At 40.1% G+C, this 20,170-nt stretch overlaps 2 protein-coding genes across 2 annotated transcripts in view; both read left to right on the top strand.

Moving 5' to 3' along the window:
* LOC106849090 (elongin-A-like) overlaps window positions 1–1,557 on the top strand; it is a 59,095-nt gene extending 57,538 nt beyond the window's left edge. The window contains exon 12 of the mRNA XM_088162273.1: window positions 1,446–1,557. The gene's annotated coding sequence lies outside the window, so the exon portion shown is untranslated. The remainder of the gene's footprint in view (window positions 1–1,445) is intronic.
* LRRC1 (leucine rich repeat containing 1) overlaps window positions 1–20,170 on the top strand; it is a 69,534-nt gene that overhangs the window by 13,747 nt on the left and 35,617 nt on the right. Inside the window, exons 2-4 of the mRNA XM_014869498.2 lie at window positions 1,446–1,563; window positions 15,837–15,915; window positions 19,064–19,153. Coding sequence (XP_014724984.1) covers window positions 1,446–1,563; window positions 15,837–15,915; window positions 19,064–19,153 — 287 coding nt within the window. The remainder of the gene's footprint in view (window positions 1–1,445; window positions 1,564–15,836; window positions 15,916–19,063; window positions 19,154–20,170) is intronic.

Below are 20,170 nucleotides of genomic sequence, written 5' to 3'. Positions count from 1 at the left end.
CCCCTAAAAGGAGCCCATGTTTTTGAGGCAAACCACATTAGTTTCAGTTGTGTTTTATTTTTCTGTGACACAGTGTATATTGAAAGATTGATGCAGAAATGCAAAACTTTGCACTTAAAAACCTGATCTATGATCTTGACCACAAGACACTCAAAATAAGATTGAAAACCTGTACTGTAAAACAGATTCATGAAACTGCTTTTGTCTTGTGTCCTAGTAAGATGCCTTACTGCCCCTTTTAAAGTCATATCTGAATGACGTTTAGAGCACGTACTCTATCACGTAAATAAAATAAAAGCTCAAAGAGGTGCTAATTTCCTAGAAGAGACTGCAGGTGATTAAATGTAAGTGGCTGTCCCAAATTTACAAATATCTTCCAGTTATCCTAAGGGGGCAAAACCGTGGGGGTTCACACGTGCTGAGAGTGGGTGAGATGCACGCGTTTGTCTGCTGGGTAAAATTCCCTGTGCACTCTGGGGGCACAAAACTCACTCAAAATTGGAGGAGTCTGTTCAGTTTTGATCAAGATGACCTTTATGTAAAGTTATTTCATTCTGCACAAATCCTCACCCTTTGCAGTCACTCTCCTTGAAAGGCCTGCCTGGAAGAAAGTTGCAATAAAAGCTCCACAACTTTCTTAGGAGTGCCTACATCTCAAGAGGTTTTAAATGAGCATTTTTCTCTTTCAGTCACCAGCTGCTCCCAGTGCCTGGGGTTGACCTGACTTTCAGCTTGGCCTGTTTGATTGTTATTTTGTCTTGGGGGCTGCCAGACCCCCTGAGCCCTTAGCTGGGGTCAGGGAATGTTATCATCCTGTCTGCATTGTGTTCTCACGCTGGACAGGGCTGGGCTAGGTTTTTCCTCAAGCAAAGAAGACCTGAAATCCTGCCCAACTTTCATTAGTCCTTCTGAAACTGGGCCATAGAACAGAGGGTGTTTGAGGCTGGAAAGAAAGCCTTCCTGAGGGAGGCTGGTTCTGTAACCTACCTTGTGAGCCCCTCTTTGTCATTTTTCTGGATCTTGTTCTTTAGAAGTGTCCCTCTGCATTAACTTCCTAATGAGCCCTGGTGTGTAATTAGGATGCTTTTAATTACTCTGCTTGGTAGTCTTGCCCCATTAATGAATGACTTGAAGGTGGCACTCTGGATTTTGCTACTGTCTATCTGCAATGATCTAAAGATTGTAACAGCAAGCTTTACAGATTTTTTTTTTTAACATAAATTTTCATTATAGCTAAAGCACAGTTATAGTTTGTTTGCATGTGAAAATTAAAACAAAATGTTCATTCTGATACAGGTGTGAAGGAGATCTGCTTAACTAATGCCATGCAATAGCTTTAATTACCTCACATTTTGAAAGTGATTCCAGTTATTCCTCATCATTTATCATGCCTATATGTGAGTTATATGACTATTTTCTGAAATGTAATTTTTTCTTTCTTTCAGCCTTTCTTCCAGCTTGTGAAGTTACGGAAACTTGGACTTAGTGATAATGAAATCCAGCGGCTCCCTCCAGAAATAGCGAATTTCATGCAGCTGGTGGAACTTGATTTGTCTCGAAATGGTAAGCTCCAAAGTTAATTTGTTCAATTCTATACTGTCCTATGACATGGTCTAGAAAACTGGCTTAGTCGGGCTTTTCTGTCTCAGAAATTGTTATCTATGTCCTACAGACCACTTTTTTGTCTAATTCATGGATTTACCTCTAGTTCTCGATGGGAAGGAAGGAAAGAGCAGAGGGGAGCTTGTGGTGGAAATGCAGTAATAAAATAATGCTCGACTGTAGTTCCATGTTTCTGAGAGCCTGTTGTATTTTCCAATTTAAAAACTGCTTTATGTGGTAGTTTTATATGTGTATCTGCCACAATGTTGACTTCTTTTCCCAGGCTCTCTGAAATGCCTGACATTTAGAGATGGGGAAAAAAACAGAAAAAAAGAAAAAAAAAGAAGTTGAAAAAAATAAAGCTGCTTTCTGTCCTAAAAAAGGACTGCCTGTGGGTTAGAAGTCCAGTTTTTTATCTCTGCTCTGCTCTTTACCTGAGATTAGCAAGAGGCAGAGTGCTGGTATTTCTAGTTCTACTTTTGGAAGAAGAATCAGTCTGTCAGCTGCTGAGATAAATTCAGAAAAGAATGCTGGGAGAAACTATCTTCTAAAATGTGTTGTTGGAAACAACATGGGTTTATTATTTGCTTGCAATGCTTGCTGTGTATATTGTTGTGCACTGTGATGGAGTGAAAACACTCTTTTTTTCTGTGGCCTGGTGAACTTATTAGTTCTACAAGAAGTTCAGGGGCTGGTGGGTCACCTTTAAGCAGCCTTATGACCCAGTGATCTAAAAACAGTGAATCTGTGTTAGCAAATTAGAGCAACTGTCAGCTATTTTTGCCTCCTTATATGCAGTGGATGTGCACAAAATGCTCTCTCAGCTGTGATGGCAGGGGTGGGAGTGATCAAGATTGTGTAACCTTGTAAATAAATGAGGGTTGTAATTGACTATTCAAGAAAATAAACAGTGTAACATGGAGCTTTTTTTTTTCATGTTTAACTTCACATGGACTCTTTGTGACTGAAGAATATTGTTGGTACTTCACCTTTCTATAGTATATTTCCTGTATTTGTTTGGTGTTTTAAATTCTGTCTTTATCTGATAATATAATTGATGAAGCGTGACGAGTCTCCAGGCAATTGCTGGAAAATTTCTATGAACCATGTAATTTTATGCACATTTGGAAAACCTTTTAAGAGAAGAAGAATGGAAAAAAAACAGAGACTGAAGAGACAGATTAGTTAAAACATTTTAGAAATACATGAACATTAGTTGATGTGGTGTTTGGCTACTGAGTTTGGCCGAGTTGGGTACTGTCAGTGACAGACTATACAAAAAGAAACCCTCTGTTAGCTTAGTAATTCTCTTTGCAAATGAATAACTAGTTGGAAAAGAGCTGGTGGATCAGAGCCATGTGAGCTCTTGTCAGCCTGACTTGGAAGTTGGCTTGAGAGCTCAACTGTAACAAGAGCAGATGGTGTGAATGTTTATGGCTGGGGTAGATGTGTGTGTCATTAGAAGTTACTGCATAGGGAAGTATTTTTTCCAGTGATGTGTTGAACTAATGCAGGTGGCAGGGAGCAGTTGCTTTCCTGTATCCAAGGTTCAGTGTTAATTATCCATTTTATTGCATTGCTTTCTTTTCTCTGTGGTTCATTGCAGAAGGTGATTGATACCATTTCCCTCTGCTTAATTATGTCACGATTGTGTCTCTGCATGACTTGATTATTCAAATTAAAAATGCACCATGCAATGTGGTGCAGGTGGGGTGTGGCAGAAGATAACTAGTCTTACTTTCCAGATTTTGGCCATTTTATGATTTTCTCATGGTTCTCCGAATCAAAAGGCAAAACATGCACCATCTGGGATGCTGCAGGAAGAATTCTTGGAAAAGATTTTTTGAGATTTTCAGTATTTTAATTTATTAGCTTTGTATTTTGAACCCACCTTCCAGTATGTCTTATTCTAAACCTGCCACAGGTTTGTCCTATTCAGTGGTTTGCACTCCAAAAGGTTTTGTTTTTCTGACTGCCCAAAACTACTAAGGGAAAAAAAAGGGAACTCTTCGAATTCCTTTCAGGCAGAGAAAAACAGCCCTGCTTTTCAAAATGCAGTGTGCTGCATGAATAGGAAAGTATGATGGTGACATCTGGGCTTGGGAAATAAGAGATCATTGTTCTGTGTTTTTTGTTGTTCTAGTTGTCTGGTTTGGTGCACTAATTGCCTTCAGTTCTGGCCATTCTGTTTTCTCAAGAGCTTAAAAATGCAGATCTAAATTCATTTAATGTTCTCTGTATAGGAATACAGGAATCTCTCATCATAGAAGGAGGAAAGGATTTTGAATAAACAGAGTACTTCCATTTCTGCCATAATAAAATGGTAACATGTATTCCTTTCTCCTACTTTATAACCCTTTGGCCAGCATTTGATCTTTGAAGCCATGTGAGGTGGTGGGTATGTCATACAGGTGGACTTGGGTGCTCTTCCCAGCTGCAGTGGCCAGCTGGGCTTGGAGCAGCCATGAGGTTTGAATGTAGAGGAGGGATCAGTCTCTCCTGATCTTTGGAGGTAGCTCTCTGTGCCTGTGCCAGGCAGTGTTAAGCACTGTGTGAGTAGCCCTGTTTTGTAGATGCTTGGGAAGGGTCCATAGGGAAACTCTGAAATGTGTCTCTCTTAAATTCTAAGGTGTTTTAAAATGCCCGAAGACATGCTGGTATACATGTTAAAAATTTGCTACAGTAATTAATTCTTTAAGCAGTTTCTTGGTTAATGAATGAATCTAGAACTACAAAAAACCTTCAAAGAAATAAAACTAGAAAATCTTGAGCAGATGTAAATTTGATGCTCTCTGTGTATGTGAGAGAAGTCTGGGGAGGGTAAGGATAGCCTCAGTGGTGCAGAAGAAAAAGGATTTGGAAAGGCTAGCAGCCATACATTCTTAAACTTTTCCTGGAGTATTTGCATGTTGATGCTATTTCTCATTTCCTGGAAGGCCCATGTGTTCATGCAGATTTTCCTAGGAAGCATCCCTACTGTGCTTTTCTAGTCTGGCTGAGGCTGTTGTTTGCACTAAGGTTGAAAGGATGAATCAAGGACTGGAATATAAGAGGGCAGAGAAGCTGTGCTAAGAAAACAGCATAGTGATGGTGAGCACTTTGAAGGTTATTTGGTTATAATCCAGTTTATATCTGCCTCTTGGTATCAAGTTGTTCAAAAAGCTCATTTACTCATTCTAAGGCTAAAGGGAACAGACTCGTAGAATTTCAATAGTGGATGCCTGAGCTTTTGACTTGCTGGCAAAGCATGTCTGAAACTTAAGAGTGTTCCCTGAGGAATCTTCTGAGATAGATACTCACCTGCTGTGTGTCTGAAGCTACTGCTGGTTCCCTCAGACTCCCCAAGGTTGATTAAATCTTTTCTTATATGATAAAGAAATCTTTTCTCTATGATTCTCATATCATGGATGAATTCTGTGAAGATACTGAGTCAGTGAAGCATTCTTGCTTGATGACCTTAAAGTTTGGGCAGGGCTCAGGTGCTTTGCATTGAGCTCCAGTGCAAGTCTTTGCACTGCATGACAGAGGGGGAGATTCTGCTCTAAGCACAGTCAGAAGTGCCTGTGTGCCATTTTTTTTCCCCACAGCACTTGGGTATTCTCTCAGGTAAGTCCTGAAAGACCCATAAGTGATTCATAAAGTGCAGTCTCCAGTGATAGGAAGATGTGCTTAAATTTCTGCAGTTCTTTCCTGGTGTCTTGACTGGCACTTAATTAATTTTCCCGTTCTTCCAAAGGCATGCTCTGTGTTTCAGATCCCTGTGAGTTGTAGCAGGTTTGCTACCCATGCTGCTCATCCCTTAAGAGATTTCTTTCAGTGACTCCATCCCCCCTTTTCTTCTTGCACAACCCCTGGAGGCCAAATTCTTAAAGCTTAGGGCCCTGCCATCCCGGGTTCATAAAAATGTTAATGGTTTTCTTGTTCTGTAGCTTCTTCTAGACAGGAGGGGCAATGCATAAAGTTTCTGTAGTTAATTTAATGCATGCTGATATGCAGGATTATGTATACTATGTACATATGCTGTGTTCTTTTAGAGGTGGTGCAATCCTTTTTAGTATTCCTCTTCTCCAAGAAGAGGGGTTTTGTATGCCTTTGACAAATATTAAATGCTCTAAATTCCAGTGATGTGTTTTTGTCATGGTATTGCATGTTCCTTAAAGTGCCCTGAAGGTGTTAATTTAACTGTTGTATTCTTATTTGAAAGAAATTTCTATCCTGCACGCATTTTCTTTTAACAGGTGTGCTGTGGAAGCTGGTTTTATTATTCCTAACACCATACACCTTTCACAGCCATTGACAAATTGTCAGCAGCTTGTTTCATTCAGCTCTTTTAGCATAAAAGGAAAACCACTGTGAGATGGGATACTAGGCATTAGTACTGGCTTTCCTATCCTTCCCAGCTTCAGGAGTGCCATTTGAACTGTCCTGCTGTCCCCTCCTTTCTCTGATACTGCCTGACCCTGTTGCTTTTGTAGGAGAGGAGCTACTTGCACTGCTGTTATCTACCTGCTGTCTATTTGTTATCAAAGCCTAGCAGGCTTTTCTGCTGCTCCTCTTGCTTCCATTGAATGTGTGTACCAAGGACTTGGTCATGCAATCCCATAGCAGTGGTAGTTGTTCTGTGCTGGCAGTTTTGCATGGACTGTCTGTAGTGACTTTCCAGCTGGCAGCAGGTAATGGGACTCACATGTTGTGGAAGACTCAGATGTCCTTTGGAAATGGTCTGTGACCTTGCAGTTTGGTGTTTGTTATGTCCAAGTGCCGAGACTCAAAACTCTGGAAAAGATGCTGTGAGTGCAATGGCAGAATTAAATGGTTTTTTTATATTATTGGTAGATAGACTATTCCAGTTCTGTTTGCTGATTCAGCTCCCAGTGGAGCTAAGAGCCATTACTTTGTGATCTGAGGAGTGATGGATTTTGCTGTGGCATCTGTTGAGGAAATCTGTGTGTGGGCACATCTTGTTAAGCTATATTTGGCTCTGCATGATGCTTGATACCAAAATCTCAACAAGGTTCTTTACTATGATATCCAGTAAGAATAATACTGTTTGTTTAATGTGTACAATTCATATTTCATACCCACCATAGAGATGAATTCATGCTACATGATGTATTAGTTGCTACCCATTTTTGTAGTTTCTGGTTAAACTGACCTTATTGCTGTATTGATAATGTGGTTGTTCTGGATGGAAGTCTTGCTACATCAGGATATTCTTGTTTCAAAATCCTCTCTCCACACAGGTGCCATATCTGTCATTTATAGGAAAATAATTACAAATTTAAACAAAGATAAATATTCTGCTTTAGGATTACTGTAACAGTAGAGATGGTTCCTCACAAGCATGTCGACAGTCACTACACTATATAAGGAAAGACTATGCTGCTGCTATGCAAGGTCTGAGCAGGGTCCAAGACTTTGGAAGTCAGTCTCTAGAAGATTGGTGTCCCAAGTGCTCCATGAGCCTCATTCTTAAGTTTTCTTTGCCTCCAAAATGGATCACAGTTGAAAATTTAGAAACTTATATTTTCTTTTGTCTTCAGCTCTCAGAGTGCTTGAAGAACTCTACAACATTGGTATTGAACTGTTCTGCTTTCAGCTGCAGGTGGTTGGATATTTCTGCTTTTTATTTGAAGTGTTCATTCTTTTTAGCCACTTTACAACCTAATTGAAAGTCTCTTTAGAGATCTTGGTCATCCTCAGGACACCACATGCATCATGTGATAGGTAGATTTTATTCAACAAGTTCTTAGACGGCCAGGTGAGTAGGCGGAAGCTTTCCTGCAGTGTGCATCAGTCCATTCTGCTGAAGGGCAGTGTAGAATGTGCATTGCTCTCTGAGAGTCAGCTCACTTGTTCATATCAGTGCTTTCCCTTTTTAATTTAGCCATCTGCTCTCCAGGGTGTGCCTGTCATCTGTACTGTAGGATTGCTTCCCTTCTGCCCACAAAGTGAGAGAGTGTTCCCCTCTTCTTCTCCCCCGCTTGAAAGCAGGATAACCAGTATTTTTTCAAATGAGAAATTCTGACGGAGAAAAGGCTTCAACACTTGTTTCAGTTCAGCCTGGGCTGGTGATCCAGCTATTTTACAGAGAAGAGAGAAGCTAAGTAGGGAGAAGCCTACTCAGTTTGAGTCTTTTCCATCCCACAGCCTCCCATGGACTCTGCTGTCTTGTCTGGCAGCTGCTGCTGTTGCTTTATGCTCTTGCCTATCTGGCTGTCCACCTCTGCCTCTGCTGTACTTCCACAGCATCTGAGCAGAGCCTTCCTCCATGAAATCCTCTTCTCTGCCTGCCACCAGCTGCCTTGACATGAATGTGCTGATACAGGTCTGGTGCCAAATAGCAAAACTTAGAATGTTGAGAAATAGATGGAAATTGATGCTTTTTTGTTCAGTGGACAAGGAAAAAACCCCAAGCCAGCAACCTGTGCTGGAAGACAGTATAGTTGACAAGTGGATCTATCTTGTTAACATATGCAGTTTCTGGATCTTGCTTGTTTGCTTTCTGAACTGATTTGTGTCCAAGTGAGGGCTTACAGAGAAACAAGAATTGCTCTCCTGCTCATGTTTAGACATGTCTTATCTGATACGAGAAAGCATCCTGTGAATGCAGTTGCTGCAACCCTGGTGTGTACACCTGAAAGTGATGGAACATCCCACCAGAGACTTGTGTTTTGTACGGTGGTAGAGTAACTTAAACTTCAGTCTGTGTCTGAACAGTGACTGGTTTTTGGTTTTGTGGGAATTTTGGGAATTTTTTTTTGGTATAAATGAAAGAAAGCAGACTTGGAAATAAGAGAATTTTTTGCTCCTTTGGATGATTGCTTGCTAACAGTTGTGTTGCATGTTTGAGTTTTGATGTTTGGATTGGAGTTTTTTTGACACAACTAATTTCTTGTGACATATCTTTTCCTTTTCTTTGTATTATCTCCCATTTCTCCCTTAGTTTAAAATTTGTACTTAAAAACATTGTCACTTGAATGTCTTACATGTGAAGTTTAGGGGTCGATGTACAAAGGAGCATATTAAGGAAGAAAGAAACACTTACTGCAAGTTACTTTTGGACTCTGGAGCTATGCAGAGTGCCTCAGACATGTAGAAATTCTTACTTTCTTTTAAGAAGTGATGTAAAAGTGAATCTGATTTGTGAATCTATGTCACTAAAATTAACTTCATGTCAGTACATTGGAGGAAGAGGAGAGCCTTATATGCAGCAGGAGAAGTGAGGTGAGAAATTACTGGACCACGTCCTTGCACAGGGCTTCTCATCAAGAAGGAAGAAGCAGCAAGTGCTGACTGTGATTGAGAAAAGGAAGATTAATGAAATCTCATGATGGAATAATTTAATTTGAGAAGTCTAGAAGATGTTATTTTAAAATGGATTGCAGAAAAGTGGATTTTCCCATCATGGCATGTTCTGCCAGATTTAACTGTTCTTTCTGATGAGACTTTGCTAATGTACTTATGTGTGCATGTAGCAATAGTGTCTTCATGCAAATTCAAGGGAAAGCTATGGAGAGGAGCAGGCTAAGTTGGAGGCAGAAACCTTAGGCCTGCCTCAAGTCAGCTAGAGTGTTAAACATCAGACAGTACATATAGGAGTGGCATAAAATAAAGACTTAATTTTCTAGATAATCTAGAATAACGATCATAAAATGGTAATCTGCTGACAGAAATTACTAGCTCTTGTATTCACAGATTTGCTTGGGTTTTGGTTTCTATTTTACTGAGAATGAAAGATGACATGACAGTGAAGTTCCTGAAGAATTAATCTGGAATAAATCTGGAACTTTGCTGTTAAAACACTTCTCTCATCCACAGCTTTGTAGATAGAATACTAATTTTCACATTTTTTACCTTCTTACTTCTCTGACTGAAAGCTTTTAATTCTGTTATCCTTGAGGTCCAAGGTGGAAATTCTTATAAAAATATCTCCATTAACTCTTCTGTTTAACTCTTGACTGGCATGTATAAGTAAAAGGGAATACAGAAATTTGTTGTCGAATTTGGAGTCTTCCACTTAATTCACCTGGAACTATTATTTCCTTCTGATCTGGTCTTCCAGCTCTCCCCTCTCTCTTCCCCCCGCCCTTCTTTTTTCCTCCTGTTTCAAATTTACAGCTCCTGATGTCTGTTTCTGCTGCTTCCTGCAGCTGAGGATAATCTGTTGAATTACCTCATGCTATCTCTTAAAAAACCCAGCTTGTTCTTAGTCCCCGCACAGTTCTCTTTCAAGTAGCACATCTAATATATATGTAGGCATGAAATACTGTTTTGAGAGGACTTTTTTCCCTGCTGCTTTTGTCGTTTGGAAAAGAAATGTTTCCAGAAGCAGTGAGGACGAGAGATGAGACATGTCTCTTCGGTTTCTTGTTAATTATTCAGTAGGGGATTTACTTGAGAAAATGCAACCTGAACCTGTTGGTGAATTTTCCTTAAAGCTTTAAAGACAGGTCTTAAGAGAGCTTTATCTCTTCTTGTGTGTTGTATATCCTCAGCCTCAGAGCCTGAAGAGGAAAATGTTACAGCATGTTCGAGAGCCACTTAATAGACTTAGCAAGAACCGTGTGACTCCTGTCACACTGTGCCCCAAAAATTGCAGCACTTCATTGAAAGAGGTTGATGACTTCTGACTTTAGGGCTAGTGGCAAAACCTCCCGCTTTTAAAGAAAGGGAAACCCCTCTGATCATTGTGAATGTCACGATCTCAGTATGGAAATGGAGGGAGAGGATGAGTAACCTTCTTCCATCCCTTCCCCCCTGCAGGATCAGACCCTTGGGAGCCGCATTTGGCTGCTTTTGGAGGGTAGAGAGATATGGTGGGGACACCTGTGACACAGCAGCATGCTCAGCTGGGCTTTCCGTCTGGAGAGCCCGTCAAAAAAACAAACAAATGCTTGCAGCACAAATTCCTACTTAAAAGGTATTTGACAAAGTGGGCAGTTTCCTTCCATGTTTAGCAGGGGGAGAAGAGTTGGAGAGCAGGGCTGGAAAACTGAGCTTTTCCAAGGGCTCAGAGATCCCTCTGAGAAGGTGGCTGGCACAGACCAACTTCCCTGGAAGTGACAATAGAACCTTTAGGCTCCTAAATCACTTGAGCATTGCAGTGCTTAATGCTTCAATGGACCTTTTGTGTGTGTGGGTGTATGTGTACATACTGTAGTTGATAATGTATATTATATATGTGAAAAGAGGAGGATGAAATATAATCAGTGCATTGAATTGGATGAATGAGACCTGATTTGCTGCTGCTTATCTCTCCTGAGGGAGAATGCTGCATGGATTCACAGTTTTTGAGTCGACAACGGACTTCCTTGGCTTTAAATTCTGAGTGAACGAATCAACTGCTGAATTACACTTACGAATTACTACTAGTCACTAAGCAGTTAAAGGTGTTCTGTCTTATGTAAAAGTGCTGTATATACCTCTTGGTGGACTTTCCACTTTTTTCCAGGTAAATCAGGTCTGTTCAGCTGACTTTGGCTGAGGTGTATGCAGTGTGCCAGCTCCAGTGCTCTGTGCTGCCTTCATAGGTGGAAAATATGACTGCATCCAGTAGTTGCTGCCTGAAAGACTCTTGAGCATGGCAAACTCTCCCTTAGGAATGTGGTGCATCTCTCATATCTGAGACTTCATCAAAGTTCTTGCAAAAATGCTTTTTACTTTTATCTTTTACTTGAGAGTCACTGTTTGAGTAGCTCTGGTATGGCAGCCCTGTCACAGCCTAGTACTTTCCTGGCCATTGCTGTTGTGATATTGATTAGGTGTTGGAAATTATGCTCAATATTGCATGATGTATAAGGGATGCTGGCTGTACTGTAGCCTTTGTGTAGATGGAATATTATCCGGTCTTGAAATTTAATATAGAATGCTGGAAAAATGTGTGATACAAAAATTATATCAGTTTAAAAATTACCCTCCCAGCCATTAGAGGAGGGAAAGTGGGGGAATGTGGTTTGACTGATGTAACTGTTGTAAAAATCTTCTCCTCCAAGAAAACGGGGGGGGGGGTGGAGGGGGGGGTGGAGGGAAGAAAGGATTATAATCAAGCAGAAGGATTTTTAGAAGTAATTTCCTCATCTAAACAGTAGAGAATTCCTTAGTGTCAAACTCATTTCTAAAGTTACTTGTACATGGCTTGCTAAATTGTTAGCAATTTATTGTGCAAACTGTAACAATTAATACCTGAAGAGGTGTTTTGAATGGAGAAGGTGACACATGCCCTCCTGTATACATGACTGCTGAGCTTGATTTTGACTCAGTGCTGCTGCCACAATTTCTTTTCTACTGTCAGGGTATCTGTACTGTCAGACGTCACAGGGCTTATGTTTGGTTTATGGCTTTATTATTAGCAGTGCTGCACAATCTGCATGCCAGAACATCTGGGGCATCGTGTAAGTGCAAAGCATTCATCAGAGTGTAGCATTAGAAGAATCCTACATATTTAAGGAGGATTTGAGCTGGTTATCCAGCAGTGGCAAGAAAAGTATTCAACCTTACTGTTGCTGGTATTGGCAGGTATGTATATGTTAATGTCTCTAACAAAATTGAATAGTCAACACTAATGGTGAAAGCTCTTAATCCATCAAGAGACATAAGGACTTCTTGATATATTTTAATATCCTCTCCTGCATTCTAATTGATTATGTTAGTGGTTTTATTATGTACCATTATCTTCTCTGCTACAATTATCACTCCATTTTTTTGTCATCTAGTAAAATGCACCTCTTCTTTTCTCTTCTGAATTAATTTATGCAATACAATGTTATACTAGTCTTCACATGTAGTGATAAAGTATCTTCTCATAACTTGTGTTTTGCTTGAGAAATCTTTGTAAGATTCTTGGCAATGAAAATGAGTTACATTTCAACCTTTTTGAATTCAGTAAATGTATAATGATCCTAAATTCAGAGAGCTGCACTGATTTTTGTCCATCCTTTGTCCAGATAGGCAGAGGAGAGAAATAAATAGTGAAAAAGTGCTAAACGAGGGGGAGGAAAACAGACTTTACAGAATCAGAGAATGGGTGATATTGGAAAGGATCACAGTGGGTCATTGATCCAACCTCCCTACTCAAGCAGCATTATCCTAGACCACATTGCCCAGACAGGTTGTGGAGTCTTCTCCCTGGAGATATACAAGAATCAGCTGGATGCAATCCTGTGTAATCTGTTTCAGTGCTTGGTCACCTGCACAGTAAAATGTTTTTCCTTATAGTCAGGTGGAACTTCCTGTGCATCAGTTTCCATCTGTTGCCTTTTGTCCTATTGCTTGGCACCACCAAGAAGAGACTGGAAACATCCTCTTGACACCCTCCCTTGAGATACTGATAGACATTGATGAGTTCCTGTCTCAGTTGTCTCTTCTTGAGGTGAACAGGGCCAGCTCCCTCAGCCTTTCCTGGTAAGAGAAGTGCTTCTATTCCTTAAATATCTTTGTTGCCCTCTGTTGGATCTGTTTTAGGAGCTCCCTGTCTCATACTGGGGAGCCCAGAATGTGACACAGCTCTCCAGGTGTGGACTTAGAGCTCAGTGAGTTCTCTGTCCACCTCACTGTCCATTCGGGATCAGTCTGCACCTCCTGAGTTTTCCTACAAGGTTATTGTGGAAGACAGTGTCAAAAGCCTTGCTAAAGTCCAAAGAGACAATATCCATTGCTCTTCCCTCATCCATCCAGATAGCTTTTTCATCATAGAAGGTGTTAAATTTGATCAGGTGTGAATCCATGCTGACTGTTCCTGCTCACCTTTGTGTCATCCATTTGGAGGGGTTGAGGTGAAGCTGGCAGGCCAATAGTGCCTTGGGTCTCCCTTCTTGCCTTTTTTGTAGACAGGGCTGGCATTTGCTTCTGTCCAGTCCTCAGACACTTCTCTTCATCCTGTGACCTTTGAGAGATGATGTTGAGTGGCCTGGCTGTGGTGTCCACCAGCTCCTTCAGCACATGTGAACGGGTACCAACAGGGCCATGGACTTGTGGAAGTCAACTCTGCCTAGGTGGTCTCTAACCCAGTCCTTCAACCATGGAAAAGTCTTCTGACATTGCTTTACTCCCATCTCCTTGGTCAGAGATTATGTGAAAAAAAACCCAAAAAAATGGAATTTCTCTTGTTTTCCCTGTGTCTGTTTGCATTTCTTATTGAAGTGTTTTGCTCATGGTGTGACTTCATAGTTTGGGAAAGCACATTTTATTTCCAGAACAGATTCAGTAATTTGCAAATGCATTCAAACTAAGCAGTGCCTGTTCTATGTTTTTGCAAATGGAATCATATATTGGAATATTTTTTTCTTAGCTTGGATACTTGTTGGCTTTTACAGATAGTATCCAAGACTGTTAAAACAGAAAAAGCATGTCAAAATAGTTTTGCTGAGAAGGCATATTTTCTGGTTTTGTAGTACATCATACAGACATACAAGAGAAACTATTTTGCAGTGTGGCAATGAAAATATATTTTGTTGGAGGAAATCAGTCACGTGGTTAGTTTTAGAAACTTCTGCATGAGGATTTATCTTCTGCTTTATGTGTTGTATTGTTATGTGTATGTATCTTTTTCCTCAAACAAATTGGGATAGTTCTTACTTCAGCTTTACTTTTTATTGTTTGCTTGTTGGCTTGTTTTTAATCAGTGAGAATGATTGTCATGCTAAAGCATGTGTCTCTGAAAGGGTTGTGTGTGATCATAAATGCATTTTAAAATTTGTGGATGCTGACTTTTTTGCAAAGAAATAAGTAATTCTCAGTCCTCAGAAGCTTTGAAATAGAGATGTCCCTTTAAGAATGTTTCCAGCTAGTTCCCAGGGAAGAATAGCAAGGATAGTGGATGACACAATCTTTACTTGCTGTTGGTTAGCCAAGTTCAGTGTCAGTATTTCCTGTAAGGCAAGATAAAAGTTCTGGTGTTTATTTGACTAGATTTAGATGAGATTTTAGGAAGAAATTAGCTGCTGTGAGGGTGATGAGGCACTGGAACAGATTGCCCAGAGAAGCTGTGGATGTCCCCCATTCCTGGAAGTCTTCAAAGTTGTGTTTGATGGGGCTTTGAGCAACCTGGTTTAGTGGAAGGTGTCCCTGCCCATGGCAGGGGGGTGGGACTTGGTGATGCTTCCCAACTCAGGACAAAATCACAGAATGGTTTGAGTTGGGAAGTATTCAAAATAGATGCTTTTGGTGAGATTAACTGGCAAGAGATGAGCCTGGTGAGCAGGTACACTTTCCTCTTTTCTACCCTTCTTTCTCCATCACATCTCTGTAGGGGAGAAAATCTGAACAAAACACGTAGGTAGTCAATTCTGAGTTACTCAGCTATGTAGGAAAATAACTAATTTCCCTATTTTTTTCAATATATTTAGATCATACATGGCTGCTGAGGTCAGTGGAAATAGCTGAAAACTTTGAAATAGAAGTCTGATCTTTCCTTAAAAATTTGCCTTTTTTTAAAAATTACTTTCAAAATCAATCATAAAGATTAATTTTGACATTCAAGAAAACCAAAATATTTGTTCAATTTTTGCTGGATCTCAGTGACAGCAAACAGGTACTTGATCAGAAGACTGACAATCTATTTGTGGATATTCAGTTTGCTGTAAGTGCCAGAAGACAATTTTATTTCTAAGACGTACTTGACTTGAGTAGATAAATGTGCTATATTGAAGTTCCTTGAAAAAAGCCCACCAGTTTTCATGAACAAATATCTGTTTTCTTCCTTGCAGTCTGAAATGGTGTAGCGGCACTTATTTGCAACCTGTCAGAGTGAATATAATTTCAGAATTGGCTATGGTGTAAGGGAGGATGTTTCTGCTCAATTGGTGTATGAAACAGGTGGAGAGACTTGCACATTCTCTTCTTCCTTCCACTGTTTTCCATTCTCATGTACTTTATTCCACTACAGAATGTGGACATGTATTGATAATTCACCAGAAGTTCAGATTATTATTGGCTCTTTAGGATAGCCCTAGCACATTGGTTGTCTTATTCTTTTGATGGGCAGAGTCTGATAAAGATCAGCCCAAGGACAGGTGAGTAGTAGGAACATGGAGCAGGAGGGGAAAATGAGGTGTGAAAAAGCACAAAATGGGTCTGCTTCTAAGTTCTGTACTACCGTCTTGCATGTTGAAATGTCGTGAAAGATACCAAGATAAGTCCTTGCAGTAGCGAGTTACTTACTGTCATTATGCAATAATTTCAGTGCAGATGCAGTACAATTGCTGACGATTTTTTCCTTTTTTTTTCTTCTGCAGATATTCCTGAGATACCAGAAAGCATCTCATTCTGCAGAGCACTACAGGTAGCAGATTTCAGTGGCAATCCACTGACTAGGTAACTTCACCTTCTTCTACTACATAGCAGAATTGCAATCTTGCTATAACAATTACAATTTTAAATAAGCCCTTAAAAATTGTGACCTAGACTCTGTGTAATATTGCCAACTGTGTTTGTGTCTGACAGAGACTGCAGCAAAAGTTCAGATTTAAAAAGTCATGTGCATCTTTCTTTGGGTGGGGATGAAATTTGTTAGCCAACCAGAAAAATCTGATTTGGTAAATCTGATTGTCTATAAAATTATTTTCATTCCTTTTCTGAAATGCTTAGGAAAACCATGTTCATCCTTGGGAAAGATACAGCAGTGGGTAGAGCGAATGAATTGGCACAAACCCAGGTGCCTGACGATTTGGAATAGACTTTAGATCAGCTGCTGCAGATAATGGCTTTTACTAATGATTAAAGCTTGGACTAGCATTTCATCACTCTCCTGTCAATTGGGACACCGTGACATGCAGTAACATGAGGCAGAAATGCACTGTGATTGTCGGTGGCTGCTGTGTCTGCTGCCAGCCTGTGTTCTGATGAGCTGAGATTTGGAGGTTACACATATTTTTAGTATGGAAGAGGAGTCTTACTTACGTTTCTCTGTTCAATTTGCTGAAGAATTTGGAATTTATCTAGTAAAGTGAGGGTGGAGATGGCAAGAGGTGATTTGCTAGTTAAAGTCTTTCCATACTATTTGGAGAACTATTTCTTGAACCAGCCATTGCTACAGAGCTCCATTGTGATGCTGAGCAAGTCGCACAAGCCAGAGTGCTCACAGTGGGTGCTCACTGACCTGCTTTGCTTTGTACTGAGATGGTCAGATACTCGCAGGGTTAGCTGGCTGGCTGGGCTGCTGCAGTGTAACAAACAGGACTCTGTAAGAGCTTAAGGCACTCCAGTGGTTTTGCAAGACTGCTTCTCCCACGTGTGCAGCTCAGATTCTTCAGAGGTGTGCTTTGAATATTGCCCATAGTGCCTCCTAAGTTCTCTGCAAGTCACATCGCTGAGCATTAAAGGGACACTTGTGATCTTAATCCCCGTGGCTCTGTAGCCTATTTATATAGTGAGGATAATAATACCACAAAAATCCAGCAAAGCAAACTGAGGCTGAACTGATGTTTAGATACACAAGTGGTGAGGGTCACTGAGCAGCTTTTTTCCAGGCATCAGTTGCAGTGTATAAAGCTCAGATCTGTGTCATGTGGTATTGAAATCAGAAGTGTCAGTAGTAGTGTTCTAGTTATCCTTCTTCATTCTATGTGCTCAATAAGGCCTGAGTAATGTGTTTCCTTAAACACTACCTGTAATGCACAGCCACAGCTTGGTGGAATACACAGAGTTTTTCTGTGGTGTTGAAATAGATCTCATAACTCTTCGTTGATAATTTAAGGGAATTCTAAAAACTCTTGATAAAGTGGTTCCAAAGCATATGCATGTCCTGGAAAATATCACTCCAAGCAGTTTAATAAGTTAGAAAGCACACATTCCAGGAACTGTTTATGTGTGGTTGCCAGGTATTTCTGCGATGAGATCCAGAATTTCAGTTTTACCTGTATAATAGCATGTAAGTTTTTGCAGAGATTTGCCCAGGCAGAGTGGGAAAGTCAAATAGTTATTTTTGTGTAATGTTCTCGAACTTTTTTTTAGCCATTGATTCTTTTCCTTATTTCCTCTAAGCTTAAAAGCCAGTTGGAGATCTTTGCAATCAATGTCCTACCACCAATACAGTATGTTGCCTCGTCAAACTTAAATCACTGATGAAACTGAGCATTAAAGGTAGCTGGCAGACCATTTTCCCAGCTGTTTTCAGATTATTTCAGGTTTATATATTACTTATATCAGTAAAAAGCAGATGCATTTATTTATAGATCTCTATACATATGTATAGATTTATTATAGATATGGTAGTCCTGCTGCCTGCTATAGAGAGAATAGAATAGTTCTAGTTGGAAGGGACCTACAATAATCATTGAGTTAGGGAAACATCAGGGCTGAGCAAAAGATAATCAAACCATTTAACTCCACTCTTAAACCTGTTAGAGTCTAAATGGTAATGAATGGTTCCAGTGAAGCTCACATTTTGAAGATATTGAGCATCTTCTGTTAATAAGGTCCAGAGTATGAAGCAGTGCAGTACAGAATTGGTCACACGAAAAATCCCTCTTGCCCCACACTGTAATTTGCCTTTTTCCTTCTCCTCATCCCCCCTGTGCAGAGTTGTATTTGCCTGCTGGTGTGTCTCCATTTGGCAAGTTGCCTGCAGGTCATACTGTGTGCCTTGAGCTGCGTGATGGGGAGAGCAGGAACCAAACCAAATGCTACAGCTTGATCTTAGGTTGCAGGCCCTGGGGGTCAAGCAGAAGTTGGGTGACTGGGCCAGTAGCTTCTGCTTCTTGACCTAATTGGCCACTTTACCTCATCCTGTCTCTTGTGCAACTGCAAACTGAGCTGCTTGGTGTTGCCAGTGAGCAGCAAGTGGCACAGGAGCCCCTCAGGGTGGGGGAATGAGGAGCCACGCCTTGCAGAAGACCAGCTGGGTGATGGACCTAAAGGCTTTGGGAACTTAGAAGTGTTCTGCATATGATTGCATTTTATAGTGTAAGAAGGGGAGATTAACATGCTGTTGTGTTGTGTTGTGAGCCAGTAAATGAAATGCTGTAACAGCAGAACATTGTCTTCATAGTGAACAGCATGTTTCTCCAAAAAAACAGCAGTTGAAGAGCAGACTGGCAGCTAATATAAAATGGCCTTGCTATTAGCATGTATGTAACTGGAGCCTGAATAAAAATAAAATTTAATCATTTTACCATTTGCTTATATGGAAAAATAATAATAAAAAAGTTTGTGGGTTTTTTTTTAAATGTGATTGATTTTGTTTTTCAGTTTTGTGAAAATGCTTAAAATGTTCTCAAGCCCTGTAGTGTTTTGAAGTTGCAAATTGGGTGTAGGGAAGAGAGTGGTATATCACCTGTTCTTTGACACAGAATAAACTTTAAAGACTCTAAATCATGGGTGTTTATTTAATGATTCTTAGAATTTTCTGAGTCATGCTGGAATCTGGGCATTCCTTCCTCTGTGTGTATTTGCTAAATAAAGTCTTGCTCACATGCATGAGAATACTTCTGGAAGTCCTTGATTTGAATTAATATCTTCACAGGTTGCCCGAAAGCTTTCCTGAATTGCAGAATCTAACGTGTCTTTCAGTAAATGATATCTCTCTGCAAGCACTACCTGAAAACATTGGGAAGTAAGTTCTTTGCACTTTATTACTTTTAATTTTTTTCTTTATTTTTGCACTTATTGTATGAATGACTCGCATAATGATATTTAATACACCTATAAAATTATTTACAAGTCTACCCTTACTTTTTTCTATTTTCCAAGTTGGAAGGATCTGTTTTAAAAAACCCTGAAACATGGCATTTTCACTTGACATTAGCAGGTTAATGCAAAAGCTCTAGTGTGTATGTGTGTAGTTCAATTCTCTTCTTTAGGATTTAAAATAACTTGGAATTTTAGGTGCAGAATTAATTCGATGTTTTGTCATGCTGATCTGACCTTTTGCTTTCCTAAGTAGACCATTGATCCATTATTGTGAACATGTCAGATGGCTTGCAGCTTAGCTCAAAACCAGGCAATTGCTGGCACAAGAACAGATGGGTAAAAGCTGGCTGTGATCAGGATGGAAATTTAGAAGCTTCCTAACGAGCTATGGGAGCAGCCTGGTTTTGAAAAAACTTCAGTGGGAGCTGTGGAGATGAAAACTCATGGAACAGCTCTTAAGATGACGTTTTATATGTTTTTAAGATGTTTGTTCACTCTGGAAGGTAGATCAGTGTTGCAAGGACAGACTTCCAAAGTGGAAACATGAAAAGTGAAGTGACCACCGTTTATGTGTCTCCTTTTGATTGAAATAAACATCCACACTTGCGGATGGGAAATCTCTTTCCCCCTTAGTGGAGAGATGGGTGTCTCTTCCAGTTTGAAGGAGAAGTAGTAGTTCCCTGTCTCCAGACTTAAATATATGAGTATCACTGTGCTGATTCAGCTCAAAAGCTCATCTAGCCCAGCTTCCTTCTGCCATTGCCATAAGTAGATGCCTGATGAGGGTTTAGAAGAGCAATGCGTGTGTGTGTTATGACTCTTTTTTCCATCCCCTGATTGTTTCTGGTTCAGAGGATTTCCTGAGCTTTGGATTTTGGTTTGTCTAATTGATAACCCATAATGAATTTCTGTTTTGTGTACTTGTCCATTTTCTCCTTGA

This window comes from Sturnus vulgaris, chromosome 3 (assembly GCF_052056855.1).
Source record: "Sturnus vulgaris isolate bStuVul1 chromosome 3, bStuVul1.hap1, whole genome shotgun sequence".
In the NCBI taxonomy this organism is placed as follows: domain Eukaryota; kingdom Metazoa; phylum Chordata; class Aves; order Passeriformes; family Sturnidae; genus Sturnus; species Sturnus vulgaris.
Note: the sequence above shows the minus strand (reverse complement) of the source record. Positions and strands in the feature narration are given on the sequence as shown.